At 44.7% G+C, this 23221-nt stretch overlaps 1 protein-coding gene across 1 annotated transcript in view; it reads left to right on the top strand.

The window, feature by feature from the left end:
• ptpa (protein phosphatase 2 phosphatase activator) overlaps nt 1-23221 on the top strand; it is a 42217-nt gene that overhangs the window by 5665 nt on the left and 13331 nt on the right. Inside the window, exons 4-7 of the mRNA XM_068011840.1 lie at nt 3543-3642; nt 5393-5517; nt 8181-8281; nt 22156-22263. Of these exons, the coding sequence (XP_067867941.1) occupies nt 3543-3642; nt 5393-5517; nt 8181-8281; nt 22156-22263 (434 nt within the window). The remainder of the gene's footprint in view (nt 1-3542; nt 3643-5392; nt 5518-8180; nt 8282-22155; nt 22264-23221) is intronic.

The raw sequence follows: 23221 nt of genomic DNA, 5'->3' as shown, positions 1-23221 counted from the left end.
GGTTGGGAGGTGCTGTTGAAGTTTTGGTTTAATCTTCTGGAATCTTACAGCACAGGAGACTATTTGGCCCATTGTACCTGTACTGGCTCTTTGAAAGAACAACCCGATTAGTCCCGCTGCTCTACTGTTTCCCCCATAGCCCTCCAAATGTTTCTATATTTATCGAATTCCCTCTACCCTTGCAAACTACCGTCCCATCTCCAACCGCCCTTTCCTCTCCAAAATCCTTGAACGTGTTGTTGCCTCCCAGATCCCCTCCCATCTTTCCCATTTGAACCTCCATATTTCAATGCCTCCACTCAGGTTTACACCCCTGCCACAGTACCGAAATGGCTCTCAGCAGTGTCACAAACAACATCCTATGTGACTGTATCCCTCCTCATTCTTCTCAGCCTGTCTACATCCTTTGACACGATTGACCACACCATCCTCCTCCAACACCTCTCCACTGTCGTCCAGCTGGGTGGGACTGCACTCACCGAGTTCCATTCTTATCTGTCTCATCATAGCCAGAGAATCATCTGCAATGGCTTCTCTTCCTGCTCCCGCACCATTACCTCTGGTATCCCCAAGGATCTATCCTAGGCCCCCTCTTATTTCCCATCTACATGATCCCCCTCAGCGACATAGAATCATAGAATGGTTATAGCAGAGAAGGAGGCCATTTGGCCCATCTTGTCCCTGCCAGCTGTCTGTGAGAGCCCCTCACCTTGCCCATTCTCCCACCTTTTTCCTGTAGTCGTGCAAATTTTTTTCTCTTCGTAGAATTATCCAATTCCCTTTTGGAAAGTCGCAACTGAACCTGCCTCCACCACACTCTCAGGCAGTGCATTACAGATCCTAACCACTCGCTGTGTTTAAAAAAAACAAAAAGTTTTCCTCATGTTGCCATTGCTCCTTTTGCCATTCACCTTCAAATTGGTGACCTCTGGTTCTTGACCCTTCCACCAATGGGAACAGTTTCTCTCTATCTACTCTGCCACATCTCTTAATTTTCTCTTCTCCAAGGAGAACAGCCCCAGTTTCTCCAGTCTATCCACGTAACTGAAATTCCTCATCCCTGGAACCATTCTCGTGAATCTTTTCTGCACCCTCTCAAATGCCTTCACATCCTTCCTAATGTGCAGTGCCCTGAATTGGACACAATACTCCAGTTGAGGCTGAACCAGTGTTTTATAAAGGTTCACCGTAACTTCCTTGCTTTTGTACTCTATGCCTCTATTTATAAAGCCTAGGATCCCAAATGCCTTATTAACTGTTCTCTGCACCTGCCCTGCCACCTTCAATGATTTGTGCACATATACCCCCAGGTCCCTCTGCTCCTGCAACCCCTTTAGAATTGTAACCTTTCTTTTATATTATCTCACCTCATTCTTCCAACCAAAATGAAGCACTCTGACTTCCCTGCATTAAATTTCATCTGCCACTTGTACCATTCCACCAACCTGTCTATGTCCTCTTGAAGTCTGTCACTATCCTCCTCACAGTTTGCAATACATAATCCGAAAAGCTCTGGAATTCCCTCCCTAAACCCCTCTGACACTCTCTCCTCCTCTAAGATGCTCACAAAAACACAAGAAATAGGAGCAGGAGTCGACCATGTGGCCCATCGAGCCTGCTCCGCCATTCAATACGATCATGGCTTCAATTCCACTTTCTTGCCCACTCCCCATATCCCTTGATTCCCTGATACACCAAAAATCTGTCTATCCCAGCTTTAAATATATTCAACGATGGAGCATCCACAACCCTCTGGGATAGACAATTCCAAAGATTCACAATCCTTTTGAGTGAAGAAATTTCTCCTCATCTCAGTCCTAAATGATCGGCCCTTTATCCTGAGACTGTGACCACCCCGTGTTTTAGATTCCCCGACCAGCGAAAACAATCTCTGTGTCTACCCTATCCAACCCCCTTTATAATCTTGTATGTTTCAGTGAGATCACCTCTCATTCTTCTAAACTCCAGAGAGCGTAGGCCCAATTTACTCAGCCTCTCATCATAGGACAACCCCCTCATCCCAGGGACCAATCTAGTGAACCTTCGCTGTACCGCTACCTTTTTTTAAATATGGAGACCAAAACTGCACACAGTAATCCAGATGTGGCCTCACCAAAACACTGTAAATTCTTCAAGCCTACCTCTTTGACCAAGTTTTCAGTCTTCTGCCCTAATATAATCCTGTAAAAAAAAAAAATTCATAACATGCATATGAAGCACCCTGGGATATTTTACTATGTTACATGTGCTATATAAATGTTGTTGAAAGTTACAATTGAATCTGCTTCCATTGCCCTTTCAGGCAGTTCATTCCAGATCACAGCAACTCGCTGCATTTAAAAAAAACTCTCCTCTCCCCTCTGGTTATTTTGCTAATTACCTTAAATCTGTGTTCATTGGTTATTCCTGCCACTGGGAACAGAGTAAATAAGTCGAAATTATCAAAACCCTTCATGATTTTGAACACCTCTATTAAATCTCCCCTTAACCTTCTCTGCTCTAAGGAGAACAATCCCAGCTTCTCCAGTCTCTCTCCTCCTTGATTCAACGCACATTCCACTTCACTGTGCATTCTGGATCTAAATCATTTCAGAGTTTCACAGGCTTGAGCCATATACTCTGTGGCTGAACTGTTGCCAAAATAATAACCCACCAGTTGCTGCCACCCTTCGCCATGACTGCATGACCCTGGAGTCATTCCATGGACATGGAATGCCTGTTGGTTTGCTTGAGGCTTTCCGTCAGTGATGAGCACCACAAGGACTGGAGTGTCTTATTGACAACAGCAGTAATATCTTGATCATGTTGTGTTTTAAGTTAAATCGGGTTTTCTGTTTGATGACACTGACTGGGAAGATGCAGTGTAAACCCGTACAGAGGGTTTGAGAAAAGGCTCCTCCCTCCTGCCTCACCTAAATGTTGGAATTACAATAAAGATCAGACTATTTTATCAATACTCCCCAGCCGCCTCCTCATCCTGCTGTTATTCTGTAAACTGATGCTTGGAGCCAAATAGTGACAGTGTGAAACTTGTCCCTATTTTTCCTTTCCCATTGGGAAAACTATCTGGGCTTCACTCCGCAGTGAAGCCTCTCAAACCTTGCGTCCAACCACTCTGTGATGCCTCTTGTTGGAGGGCCAGTTTCCTGCAAAAACCATGCTGCTGAATTTTTTTTGAAAAGTGTGTTCTGTCTTTCTTTAACCAGACGGTCGTTGGGAGCATTCAAAATAGGTTCAGTGTTGCTGGGCTGAGGGGAAGACCGCCTGTGTATTTGTGTGGATGGTTTGGTTTGGCTGGGTGTGTGCATGGTGGATATCAAGAAGATTGAACTCAGCTGTGATGCACCTTGAGGTCGAATAGCTCACCAAGATTTCACTGTCCAGGGTTGGAGGCGCAGACTGGCCTTGTGGCTAAAATACCAGAGGGTGGGTTGGCGCATTCAGGAACAAAGGGTAGAAAATAATGTTCCATTGGAGACGTCTGTCTCTCTCTGTTCCACAGCCGTGGTCCTTGACTTGTTCTGTCTCCCCATCTGACACAGGCCACGAAGCTGCGTTTGCTGCATTCCTCTGCTGTCTCTGTAAGATTGGAGTCCTCAAGGTGGATGACCAGCTTGCTATTGTATTTTGTATATTTGATCGGTGAGTCAGCTTGTGCTATTGTCTTCTTTGTACAACTCTTTGTGGGATTGGGTTATGCTTTGGGTTTGAATTCAGTGCAGGCTGATGGGGTTAAGTCTCCTCTCTCTGCTGGCTGCAACAGAAACCTGCATTTATATAGCACCTTTAACATAGTTAAATATCCCAAGGTGCTTCACAGGAGCATAAATCAGACAAATTTGGACACCGAGCCACATTAGGAGATATTAGAACAGGCGACCCATAGCTTGGTCAAAGAGGTAGGTTTTAAGGAGCATTTTAGAGAGGAGAGAGAGGTGGAGAGGTTTAAGGAGGGAATTCCAGAGCTGAGGGCCCAGACAGCTGAAGGCACAGCCGCCAATGATAAAAATCGAGGGTGTGCAAGAGGCCAGAACTGGAGGAGCGCAGAAATCTCGGAGGGTTGAAGGGCGCTATAGAGATGGGGAGGGATGAGGCCATGGAAGGATTTGAACATCAGGATGTGAATTTGAAAATCACGGCCTAGCCAGACTGTGATCCAATATAGGTCAGCAAGCTCAGGGTGATGGGTGAATGGGGTCGTGTGTGTGCGTGTTCGCGCCTACATCCACACGTAAAAGCATCACGTTACCCTGCTTCTAAACCTCTGAAATTTGTTGTTAAGGAGATTGCGAGTGTGACATTGAGGAAGTTTGGCATCCAGTCAGTGCCTCCCCTCATTTAGCTTCAGTAACAGCCTGTGGGGTGATGTGGCAGGTCCATCTCTCTTCTCACTGTCTCACTCACTCCATTTTTTTTTTTGATTGTAGCATTCAAAATCGATTTTTATGGCAGCTGAATATATGTTTTTTTAAAAAATCGAATCTGGGGGCATAGTAAATGCTGAGGAAGACGGCGCCAAAATAAATGAAGTCATTAACAAACTGGCTGGACGTGTGTGTAATTGGCAAATTAATTGCAATATAGGTTAAGGGTGAGGTGGAACATTTTGGTTGGTGGAATAAGGTGTATTGGAAAATAAGAGTTTAAATGGGGTTGAAGGGCAGAGGGATCTGGGGGTACAGATACACAAATCACTAAAAGTCACGACACAGGTTAATAAGGCCATTTAAAAAGGCAAACCGAGTATGGGGGTTCATTTCTACTGGAATAGAATTGAAATGTAGAGAAGTTAAACTTGTGTAGAACCTTGGTTATTGCACACTTGGAGCACTGTCCACAGTTCTGGTCTCTATTTTATAAAAAGGATATCGAGGCACTGGAGAAGTTGCAAAAAAGATTTACAAGGATGATATCAGAACTGAGATATTATATCAAGAAAGATGCAACAGGCTGGGGTTATTTTCTCTAGGAAAAAGAAGGCTGAGGGGTGACCTAATGGAAGTCTTTAAAATTTATAAAGGGGTTTGATACGGTAGACATAGAGAAGATATTCCCACAAAACTAGAGTTCATAAATATCAAATAGTCACTAATAAATCCAATAGGGAATTCAGGCAAAACTTCTTTACCCAGAGAGTGGTGAGAATGTGTAACTCACTACAGGGATTGGTTGAGGTGAATAGTATAGATACATTTAAGGGGAAGCTGGATAAACAGACGAGGGAGAAAGGAACAGAAAGATATGTTGATAGGGTGAGATGGAGAGGGGGTGGGAGGAGGCTCGTGTGGGACAGAAACACCAGCATGGAGTAGCTGGGCCAAAGGTGCTGTAAAATTCTATGTTATCCCAACAAGTACAAAGTCTTAAGTTTTTGCCTCCTGCAAACCCACAGGTACCTGCAGGTGATGCGGAAGTTGCAGAAAACATATCGAATGGAGCCGGCAGGTAGTCAAGGGGTCTGGGGCCTCGACGACTTCCAGTTCCTTCCCTTCATCTGGGGCAGTTCCCAACTAATAGGTAAAGTGTCATTATTTGCTTCCCCTCCCCCCATTTTTCTAGTTATACCCCACCATTTCTGACAAGGCTGTATCACCTCATTCCCTTACTGTACTCCAACTGTCGCATCTGGAATAACTGTGTTCTGTTCTGGGCACTGCATCTCAGGAAGGATATGTTGGCCTTGGAGAGAGTGCAGTGCAGATTCACCAGAATGATACTGGGGCTAAAAGGGTTAAATCATGAGGGAAGGTTCCATATGTTTGACTTGTGTTCCTTTGAATCTGGAAGATTAAGTTGATGATCCAATTGAGGTGTTTAAAATGATTAAAGGATTTGATAGTTTCTCTGTCTATCATAATTCCTCTGGTGTGGGGTTGGGGTGGTGGGGGAGTGAAGTCCAGAACAAGGGGGCATTAAAATTAGAGCTGGGCTGTTAGAAAGATAGGTGGGAAAACATGTTGTGAGGAGGCTACAAGGAGTCTGCTATGGGATATAGATGGGTCAAGTGAGTGGGCAAAAATTGGCAATAATGTGGGTAGATGTGATGTTGTCCACTTTGGTAGGAAGAAGAAAACCCAAATATTATTTAAATGGAGAGAGATTACAAAATGCTGCGGTACAGAGGGGTCTGGGTGTCCTTGTGCGTGAATCACAAAAAATGAGCATGCAGGTACAGTAAGTAATTCGGAAGGCAAATAGAATGTTGGCCTTTATTGCAAGGGGAATGGAATATAAAAGTAGGGAAGTCTTGCTACAGATGTGCAGGGCATTGGTGAGACCACATCTAGAGCACTGCATACAGTTTTGGTCTCCTTACTTAAGGAGGGATATACTTGCATTGGAAACAGTTCAGAGATGGTTCACCTGGGTTGAAGGGGTTGTCTAATGAGGTAAAGTTGAGCAGGTTGGGCCTATACTCATTGGAGTTTAGAAGAATGAGAGGTGATCTTATTGAAATTGGAAAATTCTGACAGGGTCGATGCAGAGAAGATGTTCCCCTCATGGGGGAATCTGGAACTAGGGGCACAGTTTCAGAATAAAGAGTCTTCCACTTAAGACAGAGGGTCGTTAATCTTAGGAATTCTCTACCCGGGAGCACAGTGGAGGCTGGGTCATTGAATATATTCAAGGCTGAGTTAGATAGATTTTTGATCTACAAGGGCCTCAAGGCTTATGGGGGGGGGGTGTCAGGAAAGTGGAGTTGAGGCCACGATCAGATCAGCCATGATCTTATTGAATGGTGGAACAGGCTCGAGGGGCCAAGTGGACTCCTCCTGCTCCCATCTTATGTTATGTATCAATAAGCACTTCTTCACACAAAGGATAGTGGAAATCTGGAACATTCTTTTCCCCCAAAAAACTGTGAAGAATTTCAAAACTGAGTTTGATGGATTTTTGTTAGTGAAGGGTATTGAAGGTTACAGAACAAGGCAGGTAGATGGAGCTATGATCTAATTGAATGGCGGAACAGGTTTGAGGGCTAAATGACTGCCTCTTTTTCCTAGGAAGCGTCTTGAATTTTATGTTTCCCCACGCTTTGATTGGCATTGTGAAGAGAGTACAGAAACAAAACAATTCCACCCCCCTTCACCCAGAGTGGCCAGCGATCATGACGATTTAAGTCAATTCACACACTGACATCCGGACCTGATGTCACGAGTAATTTTTATTTTCTCTTCCTCTCTTGACTGGTTGTTTTTTTTTTCCCTTGCCCAACATTTTGAGCTCAGAAGTTGAACAAGGAATTTGCTTCCTCAGATGTGCCTGTACTGTTCTCTTGATGTCTGCTTTTCCCTCCCACCCCAACACTTTACTTGGGTACAAGTGACTTCTGTAATGTGATCATGTGTGCAGACAATTGGAGCACAAACCCACATCCTTCCATTCCATATGGAGTAACAGGAATTCTCCTTTAGAACAGAGAAGGGTCAGGGGCGATTTAATGGAGGTGTTCAAAATCATGAAGGGTTTTGATAGAGTAAATAGTGAAACTGTGTTTCCAGTGGCAGGAGGGTCGGTAACCAGAGGATGCAGATTTACGATCATTGGCAAAAGAATCAAAAGGGAAATGAGAATGTTTTTACGCAGCAAGTTGTTGTGATCTGGAACGCGCTGCCTGAAAGGGTGGTGGAAGCAGATTCAATAGTAACTTTCAAAAGGAAATTGGATAAATACTTGATAGGGAAAAGAATTGAAGGGCTGTGGGGAAAGATCAGGAGACTGAAATTAATTGGATTCCTCTTTCAGAGAGCCAGCGCAGGTACGATGGGCCCAACGGCCTCCTCTAGGCTGTAAAATTCAGTGATTCTATATAACACTCGGAGCCACAATCAGCCTGGTTATCTAGACATAGGTAGGGGTGAAAATGAATCTAGTTACTGTTCCTGATCACAATCCATTGAGCCCTGATGGTGGGTGTCTGGACATATTTCTACCCGCACTATTCAAGCCACGTTTTTTGGCCACCTTCTACCTGAGACCCACCCTCTTCCTCTAAGTATTGAGGGTCTCCTCTCCTGTGTTAGCCATGGCTCAGTAGGTTGTGACCTCGAGTCCTACTGCAGAGGCTTGAGCACAAAAATCCAGGCTGACACTCCAATACTTTCAGGAGTAGGGGAGGGATCAGCAACTTCTTTTATTTTAGGGCTGCTTTTGAATAGTCATCTTCTCTCTTCTTTCAGATCACTCCACCCTTGTGCCAGCTCATTTTGTGGATGAGAAAGTAGTGAATGAGCATCATAAGGAATACATGTTTCTGGAATGCATCAGGTTTATTAATGAGGTGAGAAGCTGAATCGCACGATCAGTGTGACCGGGTCGTTGCTTAGGGAGGAGAGCTCTGGGGCGCCGAACCCAATGTCTGTTTGTAACCACCCCCTGAAGGCTCAGACAAGCAGCCAAAAAATAGTAACACAATATCTGTACAACATGCCTCCCAGAGCATGGGGTTAGTTAAACCATTGAATAGTTGCAAAGCAATCCAGAAAGCATTCCTCCACAATCAGATGCCAGTCCAATCTGCAGACACAGACTGCGAGGTCGCTGGCTGCCAGCACAGAGATGCTACCCCCGCCCACCACCCCCCCCCCCCCCCCCCTCGCCCCCCACACTGCCCAGAGCAGCTTCAACAGCTCTGTGCTACAAGAGGAGGTGAGTACAAATTCCTTGCTGCGCTCGTCAGTGTCTGCCCTCTCAGGCGAATGTCAAAGACCCCATGTCACTGTTTTGAAGAGGAGCAGGCGAGTTCTCCCCAGTGTCGTGGCCAATATTTATCCCTCCATGCTGTTTATGAGATCTTGCTTTGCACAAACTAGCTGCCACGTTTCCTACATTGCCATAGTGACTACACTTCAAAAAGTACTTCATTGGTTGTAAAGCGCTTTGGGACGACCTGAAGCGGGGAAAGGTGTTACTAAAATGCAAATCTTTCTCAGATCGGCGAATGTTGTCAGTACTGACCTTGTTACCTTTTTGCCCATTTTACATTTCCAATCTGAAACAGCAGCAGAGGTCATGTGGCCCAGCCTGTAAGAGCACTGGCTCGGCATGCCAACCTATCCACAAGGACTGCTCCCCATGGCCCGCTACGATCCAGAGCAGGAGTGCCCACCTTTCCCCAGGTCGCACCAAGAATCCTGCAGCGTCCCATCTGGAGCCGCTGACTTGCTCATCCACTGGGAATGCCAGGGACAAGTGTCACCAGAACAAGAACACCTCCAAACCACTCCCACCCCACTCCATCCCAACCTGCAGGAGCTTCCCCTTCTCCCTCATCCACAGTCAACAGCGACACAGTCCTAGATGCCAGCGCCCCTCCCTCACATTCATCCAACACCCTCAACGACCTGTAAGCTAGACCAGCCGCATAAATGGCAACGCTGTCCATGCGGGGCCCAGAACCAGCACCTGAACCAACCACGGCAAATAATCTGGGCCAAAGCCCAATATTCAATGACACAGCGGCAAGTCCTACCCTTCTGTGATGTACTGCAGCCCCCTTCCCTTCACAGCACTGTAGAGATATGGAACTCTGCTGGAATGAAACACACAGGGAGGAACTAATATTTACCTGTGGAAGAACATGCTCTTGAGTTTGAGTGTAAATCCTAAATCTAAATGTGTTCTGTGTGTTGTTTTCCTGTTGAAATGACACTGCCCATCAGTGAGCACCTTAACCAAGGTTACAGTGTCCAGTGATGTGCTGCTGTGTGAACACAGCAGATGTAGCTCCAGGACAGACCTTGTGTGTCATCCTGATTGACAGGTTTGCAGTGAGTATGCTATGTTTTAACCACCTTCTGACTAACTGCTTTCCAGCTAGACACTCCAGTTTTACAATGCAGGGTGTTTCTGCACCTTTGAGTCCACAGAATTACTTGGAATTTACAGCAGAGCAACAGACTATGCATGCTCCACACGAGCCTCCTCCCACCCCATTCATCTCACCCTATCAGCATATCCTTATTCCTTTCTCCCTTTTGTTTATCCCGCTCCTCCTTAAAATGCATCTGCTATTTGCCTCAACCACTCCCTGTAGTAGTGAGTTCCACATTCTCACCACTCTCTGGGTAAAGAAGTTCCACCTGAATTCCCTATCAGACTTATTAGTGACTGTCTTATATTGATGGCCCCTGGTTCTGGTCTCCCTCACAATTGGAAGAAACTTTTCTACATCTGCCCTATCAAAACCTTTTGTAATTTTAAAGACTTCTATCAGGTCACTCCTTATCCTTCTCTTTTCTAGAGGAAAGAGTCCCAACCTTTTTCAGTCTTTCAGTCGAGTTTGTCGGCTATCTTCTGAGCGTGCATTTCCTGCCGTGGATCATCTAAGGAAGTTTCATCATAACTCACAATGGCATCTCGGTGAAAATCAGGGATTAAAGAAGTCATTTCCCCATAATCTCCTGAAGCACAGGTTGAGGCTGCAACGGGCAAGATTGCATTGCCCTTCAGCTCCTCTCTGCATTTGTGAGACAGTGCGAGTTGGCAGGGTAAAAGAACGACTTGCATTTCTATAGCGCAATTCACAAATCTCAGGACCCACCAAAGCACTTTACAGCCAATGAATTGTAGTCATTGTTGTAATGTAGGAAACGCAGCAGCCAATTTATGCGCAGCAAGCTCCCACAAACAGCAATGAGATAAATGACCAGTTAATCTGTTTGTGATGGTGGTGGAGGAAAAATATTGGCCCAGTACACCAGGCAGAGCCTTCAATATCTCGTTTGGAAGATGGCACCGCTGACGGTGCAGCACTCCCCTGACGCAAATTCGCAATTGGTGGTGTCGTAACTGCGTCCAGCCCCATTCTAACCTGGTGCTTTACAAAAAGGGGACATTGGATAATGATAGAATAACTTTTACATACCATTTAAAATAACTGGTTCCTGTAAAAAAAAAACAACAATGCTAAATGGCACCAGTTATATTTAGCACATAATGTCAGAAATCTGAATGGTATGCATTTGCATAAACTCAGAGTAGATCCGTTTACCTACCTCGCTGGTATAAAGTGCATTCCCAGTGACCTGTGTCACAGTTACCTGGAGTCACTAAAAACAATTGTATTCAAACTGTGCCATATCGCTTTAGAACTGCTGCTGTGAGGCTCACACTCTGCACATTTCACAGCAAAGGTTATAAACAAATGCTAGATTTCTTCTTTAAAACCTTTTTATTTTTGTAAATATCTCTTTGTCTCGTACTCCAGCACAGTCACCTGTTGCCCGCTGCAGCAAGTACTCATCTTTCTCTCTGCCTTCCTGCTGAGTCGTGAACAGTGTCAGCCATGGCTCAGTTGTAGTGCTGCCCATCTGAGTCAGAACGTGTGGGTTCATTACAATACCTAGCCCTATTTTCCCAGTGCCGCACTGTCGGAGGGTCAGTACTGAGGGACTGTCGGAGTGTCGGTACTGAGGGAGTGCCGCACTGTTGGAGGGTCGGTACTGTCGGGGGGGGGAGGGGGGGGGTGGGTGGCTGGTACTATGGGATGCCATCTTTATGATGCTCAGTTAAACCGAGGCCCTGTCTGTCTCCTCAGGTGGATGTAGAAAATTCCAATGTACTATTTTGAAGAGCAGGAGAGTTCTCTCCAGTGTCGTGGCCAATATTTATCCCTCAACTGGCATCACCTAAAGCAGATTATTTGGTCATTATTGCATCACTGTGGGAGCTTGCTGAGCACAAACTGGCTGCTGGGTTTCCTACATTACAGCAGTGACTACATTCATCAGCTGTAACATGGTTTGGGATACCCTGAGGTTGTGAAATGTGCTATATAAATGCAAATCTTTCTCTCTGTCAGGGATCTCTCAAAATTGTAGATCATTCTGAAGTCAGTGTTGGTTCATCTATTTAGCCAGCCAGCCAAAAGGAACATTTACTCATTCTGATCCAGCAAATCTCAAAACATAAGGGGAGAGAGAAACCAGCTCAACCATTTTCTTGTTTTGTTGCGTTTAACTGCTGCCAGATGATATAATGAATTACATAGTATTTACAGCACAGAAACAGGCCATTCGGCCCAACTTGTCTATGCTGGTGTTTATGCTCCACATGAGCCTCCTCCCATCCACTTCATCCGATTCTGTCAGCCGAACCTTCTTTCCCTCCTCCTCTCTTGTGTGTTTATCCAGCTTCCCCTTAAACGCATCTATATTATTCATCTCAACCACTCCCTGTGGTACCGAGTTCCACATTCTCACCACTCTCTACGTCTACTCTATTAAAAGCCATCATAATCTTAAAGACATCTCTCAGGTCACCCCTCGGCCTTCTCTTTTCTGGAGAAAAGAGCTCAAGCCCGTTCAGTCTTTCCTGATCGTTATAACCTCTCCGTTCCAGTGGTATCCTTGTAGATTTTCATTGCACCTTCTCGAGTGCCTCTATGTCCTTTTTGTAATATGGAGACCAGAACTGTGCACAGTGCTCCAAGTGTGGAATAACCAAGGGTCTATATAAGCATCATGGATGTTCAAAGAAGGGTTTGAAGCACATTATCTAACCCAGCTAACCAAAAGGAGTCTGTGGGTATCAGATCTATCTATAGGAACCTAACCATGTTCCAGGAGAGTTTAATTCGGGGCGTGTGGGTGTAGGTGGAGGGAAGAGGGAGGAAGGGAGAGAGAGAAAGATGAATGGTGGGGACACCGGCTTGGCACACGAAGAGTTACAGCTTGCTTGCAAGTGGGAGGAGGGACGAGAAAGCTCAGATTTCAGTTAAACGGCAGAGGAAGCTTACACAGGAAGGAGGAAGCTTGAGGCCCCTTTGCTGCCAGAGAAGTAGTTTAAAAGGGTCAGCTCCCCTGGGGGACTGTGAAGCATGAAAGTAGTCACTGAGTAATTTCCTACCCAAGATGGCTGCTATGACTCCGATTCCCCGTGGACCCCTTCCTCCTCCTCCTCCTCCTCCTTCGATGTTTGCTGTGAACCTAAAATAGCTTCTCCTCACTTTATTAAGAAATCCATTTTTATCTTGTGAAAAACTGCAAAAGAAATGTACTCCTTGCTATCGTGGCAATATATTAAAGATCCCTGGCTCCAAATCCACAGTGTAGCCTTTTCAGTCCAAATTTTATTTTATTTTTTTGGAAAGAGGGACTGGACTGCAGTCTTTTAAAACTCATAAACAACCCATGTTTTGCTTTCTCTGATGTCCGTTACTCCAGTTCTGTAATTTTTTGATTTGTGTTTTTTTTTAATCAAAGTGAGATAAAGATCTAATATTTTGCAGTTTTCACATGCGCCAGGTTTTTGATCACTGTGGGGTGAGGTTTAGGGGACGATTGGGTACAAAACACAGCCCAGGAGCATCCTTTCAAACTCGGGTGTTCTTACTCAGCTTGTTTCCAGACTCAGACGAGCAGCAGTAGGCCAAAGGATGAGGTTGATGTCCACTGTGACTTGGTTGGATATTTACATCAAATCACTTGGGTGTCAGCCAAGGCTCGGTTGTCGCGCTGTCGTGTCTGAGTCAGAAGTTTGGGGTTCGAGCTCCCTGCCAGAGACTTGAGCACAAAATCTAGGCTGACTCTTCGGTGCCTGGAGTGCTGCATTGTTGGAGGTGCCATCTTTAGAAACATAGAAAGTTTATGGCACAGAAGGGGGCCATCTGGCCCATCGTGTCTATGCTGGCTGAAAGAGCTTTCCTGCCTAATCTTGCTTTTCAGTACTTGGCCCATAGCCCTGCAGACTTTCAGAAGAGACCAAGGCTCCGTCTGCAACCTGAACGTGGATGTGAAATATCCCATCAGTATTCAAAATATCCTGACCAATGTTTATTCATCATTTAACATCACTAAAACCGAATATCTGGTTGTTGTTGCATTGCTGTTTGTGGGATCTTTGTGATTGCACTTCAAAAGCATTATATTGCCTGTAAACTGTTGTGAAAGGTGCTATAGAACAACAACTTGCATTTATGTAGCGCCTTTAGCATAGAAAAATGACTCAAGGCGCTTCACAGTGGCGTATCAAACAAAATTTGACACCAAGCCACATGAGATATTAAGGCAGGTGACCAAAAACTTTGTCAAAGAGGTAGATTTTAATGAGTGACTTAAAGGAGGGGAGAGAGAGAGAGAGAGACGGGGTGGTTTAGGGAGGGAATTCCAGATCTTAGTGCCAGGCATCTGAAGGCATCATTGCCAATGGTGGAGTGATTAAAACTGGGGATGCGCAAGAGGCCAGGATTGGAGGAATGCAGAGATCTCGGAGAGTTGTAGGGCTGGAGGAGGTCACAAAGTTGAGGGAGGAGGTGAGGCCATGGAGGGATTTGTAAACAAGGATGAAAATGTAAGTCCTTTCCTATTCTTGCTTTTACTTTAATCTGACTGCAGTATGTGAGCAGTTTCTGTAGTGGAGTTGTTTCCCATCCCTTCACTAGCCGGGACATATAAATATCGAAGTAGAACAAAGTTTCACCTTGGCCTCTTCAGGAAGTGCCCTTCCCAGCATCGGCAGATGTTTCTGCCTGGGAGTGGCAGTGATATATGTAGAAGGTGGTGAGACCCATGTCTTTGTCAGCAGATAAGGCCATGAAAAAGACAAACACAATCCTTTTGTATCCAGAGAGATAGAATACAAAAGCAAGGAAGTAATGCTGAACTTGTATGAGGCCTTAATTAGACCACATTTGGGAGGATTGTATGCAGTTTGGGACCACCCATTGTTGGAAGAATGGTGAAGGTGCAGTGTAGACTCACTGGAGAAATTATCAGTGGAGGTTATGAAGAGGTACTTGAGAAGGTGGGATTTCACTCAAGCTGAAACTGTTAAGGGATGAGGCATTAGGGGACTGCAAGATTAGATTTAGATGTAGAATTTACAAAACTGAAGTAGGCCATTCAGCCCAACTACTCCCTGCTGGTGTTTATGCTGCACACAAGCCTCCTCCCTCTTTATTTCATTTCATCCTATCAAAATATCCTTCTATTCCTTTCATCCCTCATGTGTTTATCCAACTTATCCTTAAATGTATCGATACTATTCACCTCAACCGCTCCCTGTGGTAGCGAGTTCCACATTCTCACCACTCTCTGGGGAAAGAAGTTACTCCTGAATTCTTAGATTTATTAGTGACTTTCTTATATTTATGGCCTCTAGTTTTGGAAACATTTTCTTTACATGCACTCTATTGAACTCCTTTGTATAGTAAGCATTGAGAGATTGTTCCCACTGATTGGTTAGGCAGTAATGAAATAATCATAGAAGGGAAGGGTAGAAAACATTTCTATATGCAGGTAGTAGAACTTCCTGCCACAAACATTCAATAAATTCTTTTAAAGGGAATTAAATGATTGCAGGAATATTTAAGGGCGTGGGGAGCAACAAGAGAATCATAAAATCTGAGAACACAGAAGGAGGCCATTCGGTCTGACATGCCTGTACTGGGTCTTTGAAAGAGCGGCCCAATTTAAGTGCAAACACCAGCTTCTTTCCTGTAACCATGCAAGTAATCCTCTTCAGGTCAATGTCTATGTAATATGATTCCTGCACTCTGAGTGCATTCCAACTCTCTGTGAAGAAATTTCGCCTCATTTTCAGTCTAGTTCTTTTGCAAATTATTTTAATATCTGTGATCTCTGGTTACTGCCAGAGGAAATAATTTCTTTCTACTTGCTCTATAAAACACCTCAAATGTGAATGTCTCTATTAGGTCTCCCCTTAACCTTCTCTGCTCTAAGGGAAACAATCCCAGCTTCTCCAATCTCTCCACTTATATAAGCTGAACTCCCTCATCAGACTGGGTGGGTCATGAGGGGAGAAAAACTGGTGCGGATCTGATGGGTTGAATGGTTTGCTTCTGTGCTGTATGCTTCTATGATTCTCTTGCTTGCTCCCTACACCCCTTAAATATTTCTACAATCATCTAATTCCCTTTAAAAGAACCTTCTATGATTCATCCATCTCTTCAGGCTGGGCAATCCTCCTTCTCTTGACCATCAGTCTGGATCAGTGGTCCATTTTGCACTGACTTAACCTCCCATTCTGATGGATAAGCCTCTTGCATTCATTGGTGAGTTGTTAGCTCCCAATGGAACAGTTTATTTGACGGAGACTCGTTGTTTGCGGTATGGTTGGGATTTGCACCTGAGTTCTGAAGTTGCCTCAACAACTGTGGGCACTGAAGGAGAAAGGAGGGTGCTTTTGCTGGCTCTACACAAAATCTTGAAGATTAAGTGGGGGTCGTTTGTGATGGCTATTTGCTTTTGTTTTCATTCAGGGATAAGGGACTTCAGTTATGTGGTGAAACTGGAGAAGCTGGGTTTGTTCTTCTTAGAGCAGAGAAAGAGAAGGGGAGATTTAATAGAGGTGTTCAAAATCATGAAGGGTTTTGATAGAGTAAGTAAGGAGAAACTGGATCTACTGGCGGGAGGGTCGGTTAGCAGAGGACACAGATTTAAGGTAATTGGCAAAAGAACCAGAGAGGAGATGAAAAATGTATCTACATAGTGAGTTGTAATCTGGAATGTGCTGCCTGAAAGGGCAGTTGGAGTCGATTCAATAGTAACTTTCAAAAGGGAAATGGATAAATACTTGAAGGTGGAAAAAAGAGTTGCAGAGCTATGGGGAAAGAGCAGGGGACTGGGACTAATTGGATGGCTCTTTGAAAAAGAGCCAGCACAGGCAAGATGGGCTGAATGGTCTCCTTCTGTGCTATATGTTTCTACAGTTGTATCTCGTGTGGTTTTTGAAAATATCAAATTAAAACCTTTTCCAAAACTGCGCTGTCCACTCTTTCCCTCCCTGTCCCCACACACTGGGTTGAAACTCCCATACATCGCAACACAAGATAGCGGGAGGCAGGTCTGCGCAGTGTTCTTGGTACTCGGTGCACCTGGCTCTGCGTCTGACACCATTTAAAGTTGTTGAATTTCTTTGGCTTATTTGGGGAAGGCAGCGTAGTGGATTGTGTTTCTCATTCTGTGCCAAGTCAGTTCCCAGTGGAGCACTGCAGTTATCCTCTGCCCTTTAAGGAGGGGAAAATTAGCCACAGTTACTAGTATTGGTCACAAACCTGTCCATGCCTAGCCTCGCACAGGCAAGATCGGGCACTTGTGTGGCGCCAATGCGTAGAGATTGGAGAGGGAATAACGTAAAAGGAAGTGGTGCTGAATTGGAGAGAGACACACTGTCCACATTCCCAGTTCTCTCTGTCAATAAACTATTCAGGGAGGGTGTGCTTGAGTACTCTAATCGATTTGTGGCTAATTTGCTTTCTTTCGTTCTCGAGAGGTAGGGTGAGAAGCTGTGTGAGGAGGCAAATGTCACAGGGGATGAGCAGGTGGGCACTGGGCACAGATGTTTTTGAAAGTCTGCATGAGCTACAGAGTAACATAGCATTTTCAGCAAGGAACAGGCCGTTCGGCCCAGCTGGTCTAGGCTGGTGTTTCTGCTCCACATGAGCCTCCTCGCACCCTCTTCATCTCACCCTATAAACCTATCCTTCTAGTCCTTTTCATCCTCATGTGTTTATCGAGCTCCCCTTAAATGTATCTAGAACCATAGAAAAGTTACGGCACAGAAAGAGGCATTCAGCCTGTATCTATACTGTTCACCTCAACCACTCCCTTTGGTAGAGAGTTCCACATTCTCGCCACTCTCTGGGTAAAGAAGTTTCTTCTGAATTTCCTATTGGATTTATTAGTGACTGTCCTATATTGATGGCCCCTTGTTCTAGTCTCCCCCACAAGTGGAAACATCATCTTTACGCCTACCAATTCAGACCCTTAAAGACCTCTATAAGGTCGCCCCTTAGCTTTCTCGTTACTGGAGAAAAGAGCTCCAACCTGTTCAGTTTTTCTTGATCCATACAGAGGGGTATCTGGCAGAAGGTGGGAAGTGGGGTCCATCCCACAAGGATCAGTGCTGTGACCACTCTTGTTCACCATTTATCTTAATGATTTAGACTTTGGAATCAAAATCCCAATTTCTAAACTCATTACCACAGGGTGTAGTTGAAGCATGTAGAAGATAAGTATATAGAGTCGTAGAGTCATAGAAATCATAGAAAGTTTATGTCACAGAAAGAGGCCACTTGGCCCATTGTGTCTGCGCCAGTTGAAAAAAAAAGTCACCCAGCCTAATCCCACTTTCCAGCATTTGGTCCATAGCCCTGCAGTTTGCTGCACTTCAGGTGCACATTCAGGCACCTTTTAAATGAGTTGAGGTTTTCTGCCTCTACCACCCTTTCAGGCAATGCGTTTCAGACTCCCACCACCCTCTGGGTGAGAGAAATTTTCCTAATCTCCCTTCTAATCCTTCTACCAATCACTTTAAATCTATGCCCCAGTCACTGACCCCATCCATTCTATCCAGGCCCTTCACAATTTTGTACATCTCAATTAAATCTCCCCTCAGCCTCCTCTGTTCCAAGGAGACCAACCCCAGCCTATCCAATGTTTCCTCATAGCTGCAATTTTCCAGTCATTATGGCACAGAAGGAGGCCATTCAGCCCATTGAGTCCATGCTGGATCTCTGTAGAACAATCCAATCGTTTCCACTCTCCTCTTTCCCCATAGCCCTGCAAGTTTATTTCCCTCAAGTGCCCATCCAACTTCCTTTTGAAATCATTCATCATCTCTGCTTCCACCACCTCGTAGGCAGCAAGTTCCAGGTCATTATCCGTCACGTATAAAAGTTCTTACATCCCTCTGCATCTCTTGCCCCTAACCTTAAATCTATGTCCCCTAGTCCTTTCACAATCAGCTTATGGGAACAGTTTTTCTTTGTCTACCTTATCTAAACCTGTCATAATCTTGTCCACCTCGATCAAATCTCCCCTCAATCTCCTTTGCTCCAAGGAGAACAACCCCAGCTTCTCCAACCTAACCTTGTAACTAAAATCCCCCATCCCTGGGACCATTCTGGCAAATCTCCTCTGCACCCTCTCCAGGACCCTCACATCCTTCCTAAAGGGTGGTGATCAGAACTGGACACAATACTCTAGTTGGGGCCTAATTAGAGCTTTATAAAGGTTCAGCATAACTTCCCTGGTTTCTTCTCAATGTCTCTATTTATGAAGCTCAAAATCCCATATGCCTTGCCACTCACTCTCTCAATATATCCTGCCCCCAGGTCCCTCTGTTCCTGTACACTCTTTAGAACCATGCCATTAAGTATATATTGCTTCCCCCTTTCCCTTCTACTAAAATGCATCATCTCATACTCATCTGTATTAAATTCCATTTGTCATTTGTTTGCCTGTTCTGTTAGTTTTATCTACATCCTTTTGTAGTCAATTGGTATCATCGTCACTGCCACATCTCTAAATTTGGTATCATCAGCAAATTTTGAAATCTTATTCTGTTTTCCAATATCCAAGTCTTTTAGCTGTATCAAAAAAAGCAGTGGTCCTAGCACTGAACCTTTGGGAATACCACTGTCTGCCATCCTTCAGTCTGATAAACAGCCATTTACCACGACTCGCTGTTTTCAGTCCTTGAGCTATTTTTATCCAAGCTGACACTGACCCTCCTATTCCATGAGCCTCAGTTTTGTTAACCAGCCTTTTACGTGGTACTTAGTAAAACACTTTCTTAAAATCCAAATAGACAACATTCGCCGCATTCCCTTCATCAACTTTCTCTGTTATCTGTTACTTCATCAAAAAATGCAATTAGATTAGTCAAGCACGATCTGCCTTTTTCAAAACCATGCTGGATCTCCTTAATTAACTCAAACCTCTCAAGTGGCTGTTGATTTTTTTTCCCCTCCTGATTATTGTTTCCACATCCACCACTGATGTTAAACTGACTGGCCTGTGGTTACTAGGAAAGTTCTTACACCCTTTCTTGAATAAGGGTGTCACATTTGCCACTCTCCAATCCTCTGGCACCTCCCCCGTATCTAGGGAAGATTGGAAGATTATGGCAATCCTTTCTGCTATCTCCACTCCCACTTCCTTTAGCATCCTGGGATACAAGCCATCTGGACCAGGCAACTTACCCGCTCTAAGCATAGCCAACCTTTCCAGTACATCCATAGAACCAAAGAAAAGTTACGGCACAGAAGGAGGCCATTCAGCCCACTGTGTCTGCGCCGGCTGGAAAAAACTAGCCGCACAATCTAATCCCACCTTCCAGCACCTGGTCCGTAGCTTTGCGGGTTCCAACACCTCAGGTGCAGTTCCAGGTACCTTTTTAAATGAGTTGAGGGTTTCTGCCTGCACCACCGATCCGGGCAGTGATTTCTAGACATCCGCCACCCTCTGGGTGAAAAAGTTTTTTCTCATGTCACCTCTAATCCTTCTACCAATTACTTTCAATCTGTGCCCCCTGGTAATTGACCTCTCCGCTAAGGGAAACTGGTCCTTCCTGTCTACTCCATCTAGGCCCCTCATAATTTTGTACACCTCAACTAAGTTACCCCTCAGCCTCCTCTGTTCGAGCCAATCCAATCTTTCCTCATAGCTGTAACTTTCAAGCCCTGGCAACATTTTTGTAAATCTCCTCTGTACTCTCTCCAGAGCAATTATGTCCTTTCTGTAATGTGGTGACCAGAACTGTACGCAATACTCCAGCTGTGGCCTAACCAGCGTTTTATACAGTTCCTGCAGTACATCCCTGCTTTTGTATTCTATACCTCGGCCAATAAAGGAAAGCATTCCATATGTCTTATATTCCATATATCCTTCCCATCATTTTTCACCCCATCCATTACCTCTACCATCTACGCTTTTACTGATACTTTATTAGCATTTTCTTTCTGTACCTGAAAAATTACCTCCTTAAAGATCATCTACTCATCAGTTGCAGTTTTTCTTGTCAATCTTTGGTTCCATTTTACCCTGGCTTGATCCCCTCTCATTCCATTGAAGTTAGCCCTCTTCCAATTTAGAAGCTGTAGATTGTTCCTTGCTCTTCTGCATTACCAATCTAAACCATATGATATGATCACTCATACCCAAGTGTTTCTCCACAGACACTTGGTCCACCTCATTCCCCAGCACCAGATGCAGCAATGTCTCCTTCCTAGTTGGACTGAGAACATACTGATATTTTCCTGAACACATTTCAGAAATTACTGTAATATTATCCCAATCGATTTTTGGGTAATTAAAGTCCCCAGTATCACGACTCTATAGTTCTTGCATATCTCTCTGATTTCTCTGCACATTTGCTCCTCTACCGTTCTCTTCCTATTTGGAGGTCTACAGATTATGCCCCATAATGTGATCATCTCCTGTTTGCTTCTCAGCTCTAACCAAATGGATTTTGTTTTTGCCCCTCAAGGACATCCTCTCTTTCCAACACTACAATGTCTTCCTTAATCAGTTCTGCTACCCCACCTCCGTTTTTACCTTCCCTATCTTTTCTGAACACTTTGTATCCTTGAATATTGAATATTAACCACCCAGTCCTCACTATTTGTAAAGCCACATTTCCATTATTGCCACTATATCATATTCCCACATGGCTATTTGTGCTTGTAGTTCACCAACCTTATTCACCACACTTTGTGCATTTACATACATGCATTCTAAACCGGTCTTTGTATTCCTTGTATTCTTAGTCTGATCCTATCTAATATGGTACTACTTCCTTCTCCAGTACTATCCAACACTCTCTCTCTTTTATGCAGCTTATTCCTCTTTTCTAATTCTGTATGCTGATGTCCATCCCCACTGCCAATTTAGTTTAAACCCTCTCCACCCATACTAGTGAAGCTCCCTGCAAGGACACTGGTCCCAGTCCTATTGAAATGCAACCTGTTCCTTTTGAATAGGTGCCTCCTCCCCCAGAACTGGTCTCAATGTCCCAAGAATCTGAAGCCCTCCCTCCTGCATCATGCCTCAAGCCTCACATTGATCCTTCCTATCTTTCATTTCTACTGTCTGGTGCGTGGCACTGGGCATAATCCAAAGATTACTACCTCCGAAGTCCTACTTTTTAATTTCCTCCCTAACTCCTGAAAATCTGACCATACGTCCTCAATACCTGCTGCTCTCTCTGTCTTTAGTACCAACGGTTACTACTGTTAGGTCTCCTTCCTTCCTCATCTAAGTGGAGCATAAATGCTGGCGGGGTCTAGTTGGACTGAATGGCCTGTTCCTGTGCTGTACATTCTATGTAATCCTATATTGCCTAACAGTCGTGTGGGTTAGTGTGTACCAGTGAGTAATGCCGTTAACTGCCCTGTGTTTGTTTCTCCAGATGAAGACTGGCCCCTTTGCGGAGCACTCCAACCAGCTGTGGAACATCAGTGCTGTCCCTGCATGGTCCAAAGTTAACCAGGGACTGATTCGAATGTATAAGGCTGAGGTGAGTGCAACTTAAAGCGTGATTACCCCTAACCAGCACAACAGTGGCCCAGTGGATAAGGGCAGTGCCTGGTGTAGTACTAAAGCCAACATGTGCTCCTCCTGTGTGCAGGAATGGCTGTCTGTTGAAGTTACTATATGATTACCAGATGTAGTTGTAGTGAGTTAGCTTACCTTCGCCATGGCAACGTTAATAGGGACACGATGGTTTGTTGCATTACTTCCAACTGCTGATTAATATCCAGAGACTCCTGCTGGAAAGCAAACCCGTGTTTATCAGCTTGTGCTCGGCTGTGATGCCCTCCCAGTTGAATAGACAACTGAGAATGGGCACTCTGGTGAGGTTCCTCAGTGATACCAGAATCGATGGAACTGTACCCCAGTGAGAGGTAGTGTGGAGAGAGACACAGATGGAGTTTAGAAGAGTAAGAGGTGATTTGATTGAAACATATAAGATCCTGAGGGGTCTTGACAGGGTGGATGTGGAAAGGATGTTTCCTCTTGTGGGAGAACTAGGGGTCACTGTTTTAAATGGGCAGCTCCTTATTTTTAGACAGAGATGAGGAGAATTTTTTTCTCAGAGGGTTGTGAGTCTTTGGAATTCTCTTCCTCAAAAGGCAGTGGAAGCAGAGTCTTTGAACATTTTTAAGACAGAGGTAGATAGATTCTTGATAAGCAAGGGGGTGAAAGTTTATCAGTGGTAGTAGGGAATGTGGTCGAGGTTACAATCAGATCAGACATGATCCTGTTGAATGACGGAGCAGGCTCAAGGGGCCGAGTGGCCTACTCCTGCTCCTAATTCATATGTTTGTTTGGGGCTCAATGGGAAGCACTCTGCCCTCACTGGGTTCAATCCCCAATCCAGGGACCTGAGCACATTGTCTAGGCTGACACTCCCAGTGCTAATACTGAGGGAGCGCTGTACTAGAGTGTTGTCTTGCAAATGAGATGGTTTGTCA

This window comes from Heterodontus francisci, chromosome 32 (assembly GCF_036365525.1).
Source record: "Heterodontus francisci isolate sHetFra1 chromosome 32, sHetFra1.hap1, whole genome shotgun sequence".
Classification (NCBI taxonomy): Eukaryota; Metazoa; Chordata; class Chondrichthyes; order Heterodontiformes; family Heterodontidae; genus Heterodontus; species Heterodontus francisci.
Note: the sequence above shows the minus strand (reverse complement) of the source record. Positions and strands in the feature narration are given on the sequence as shown.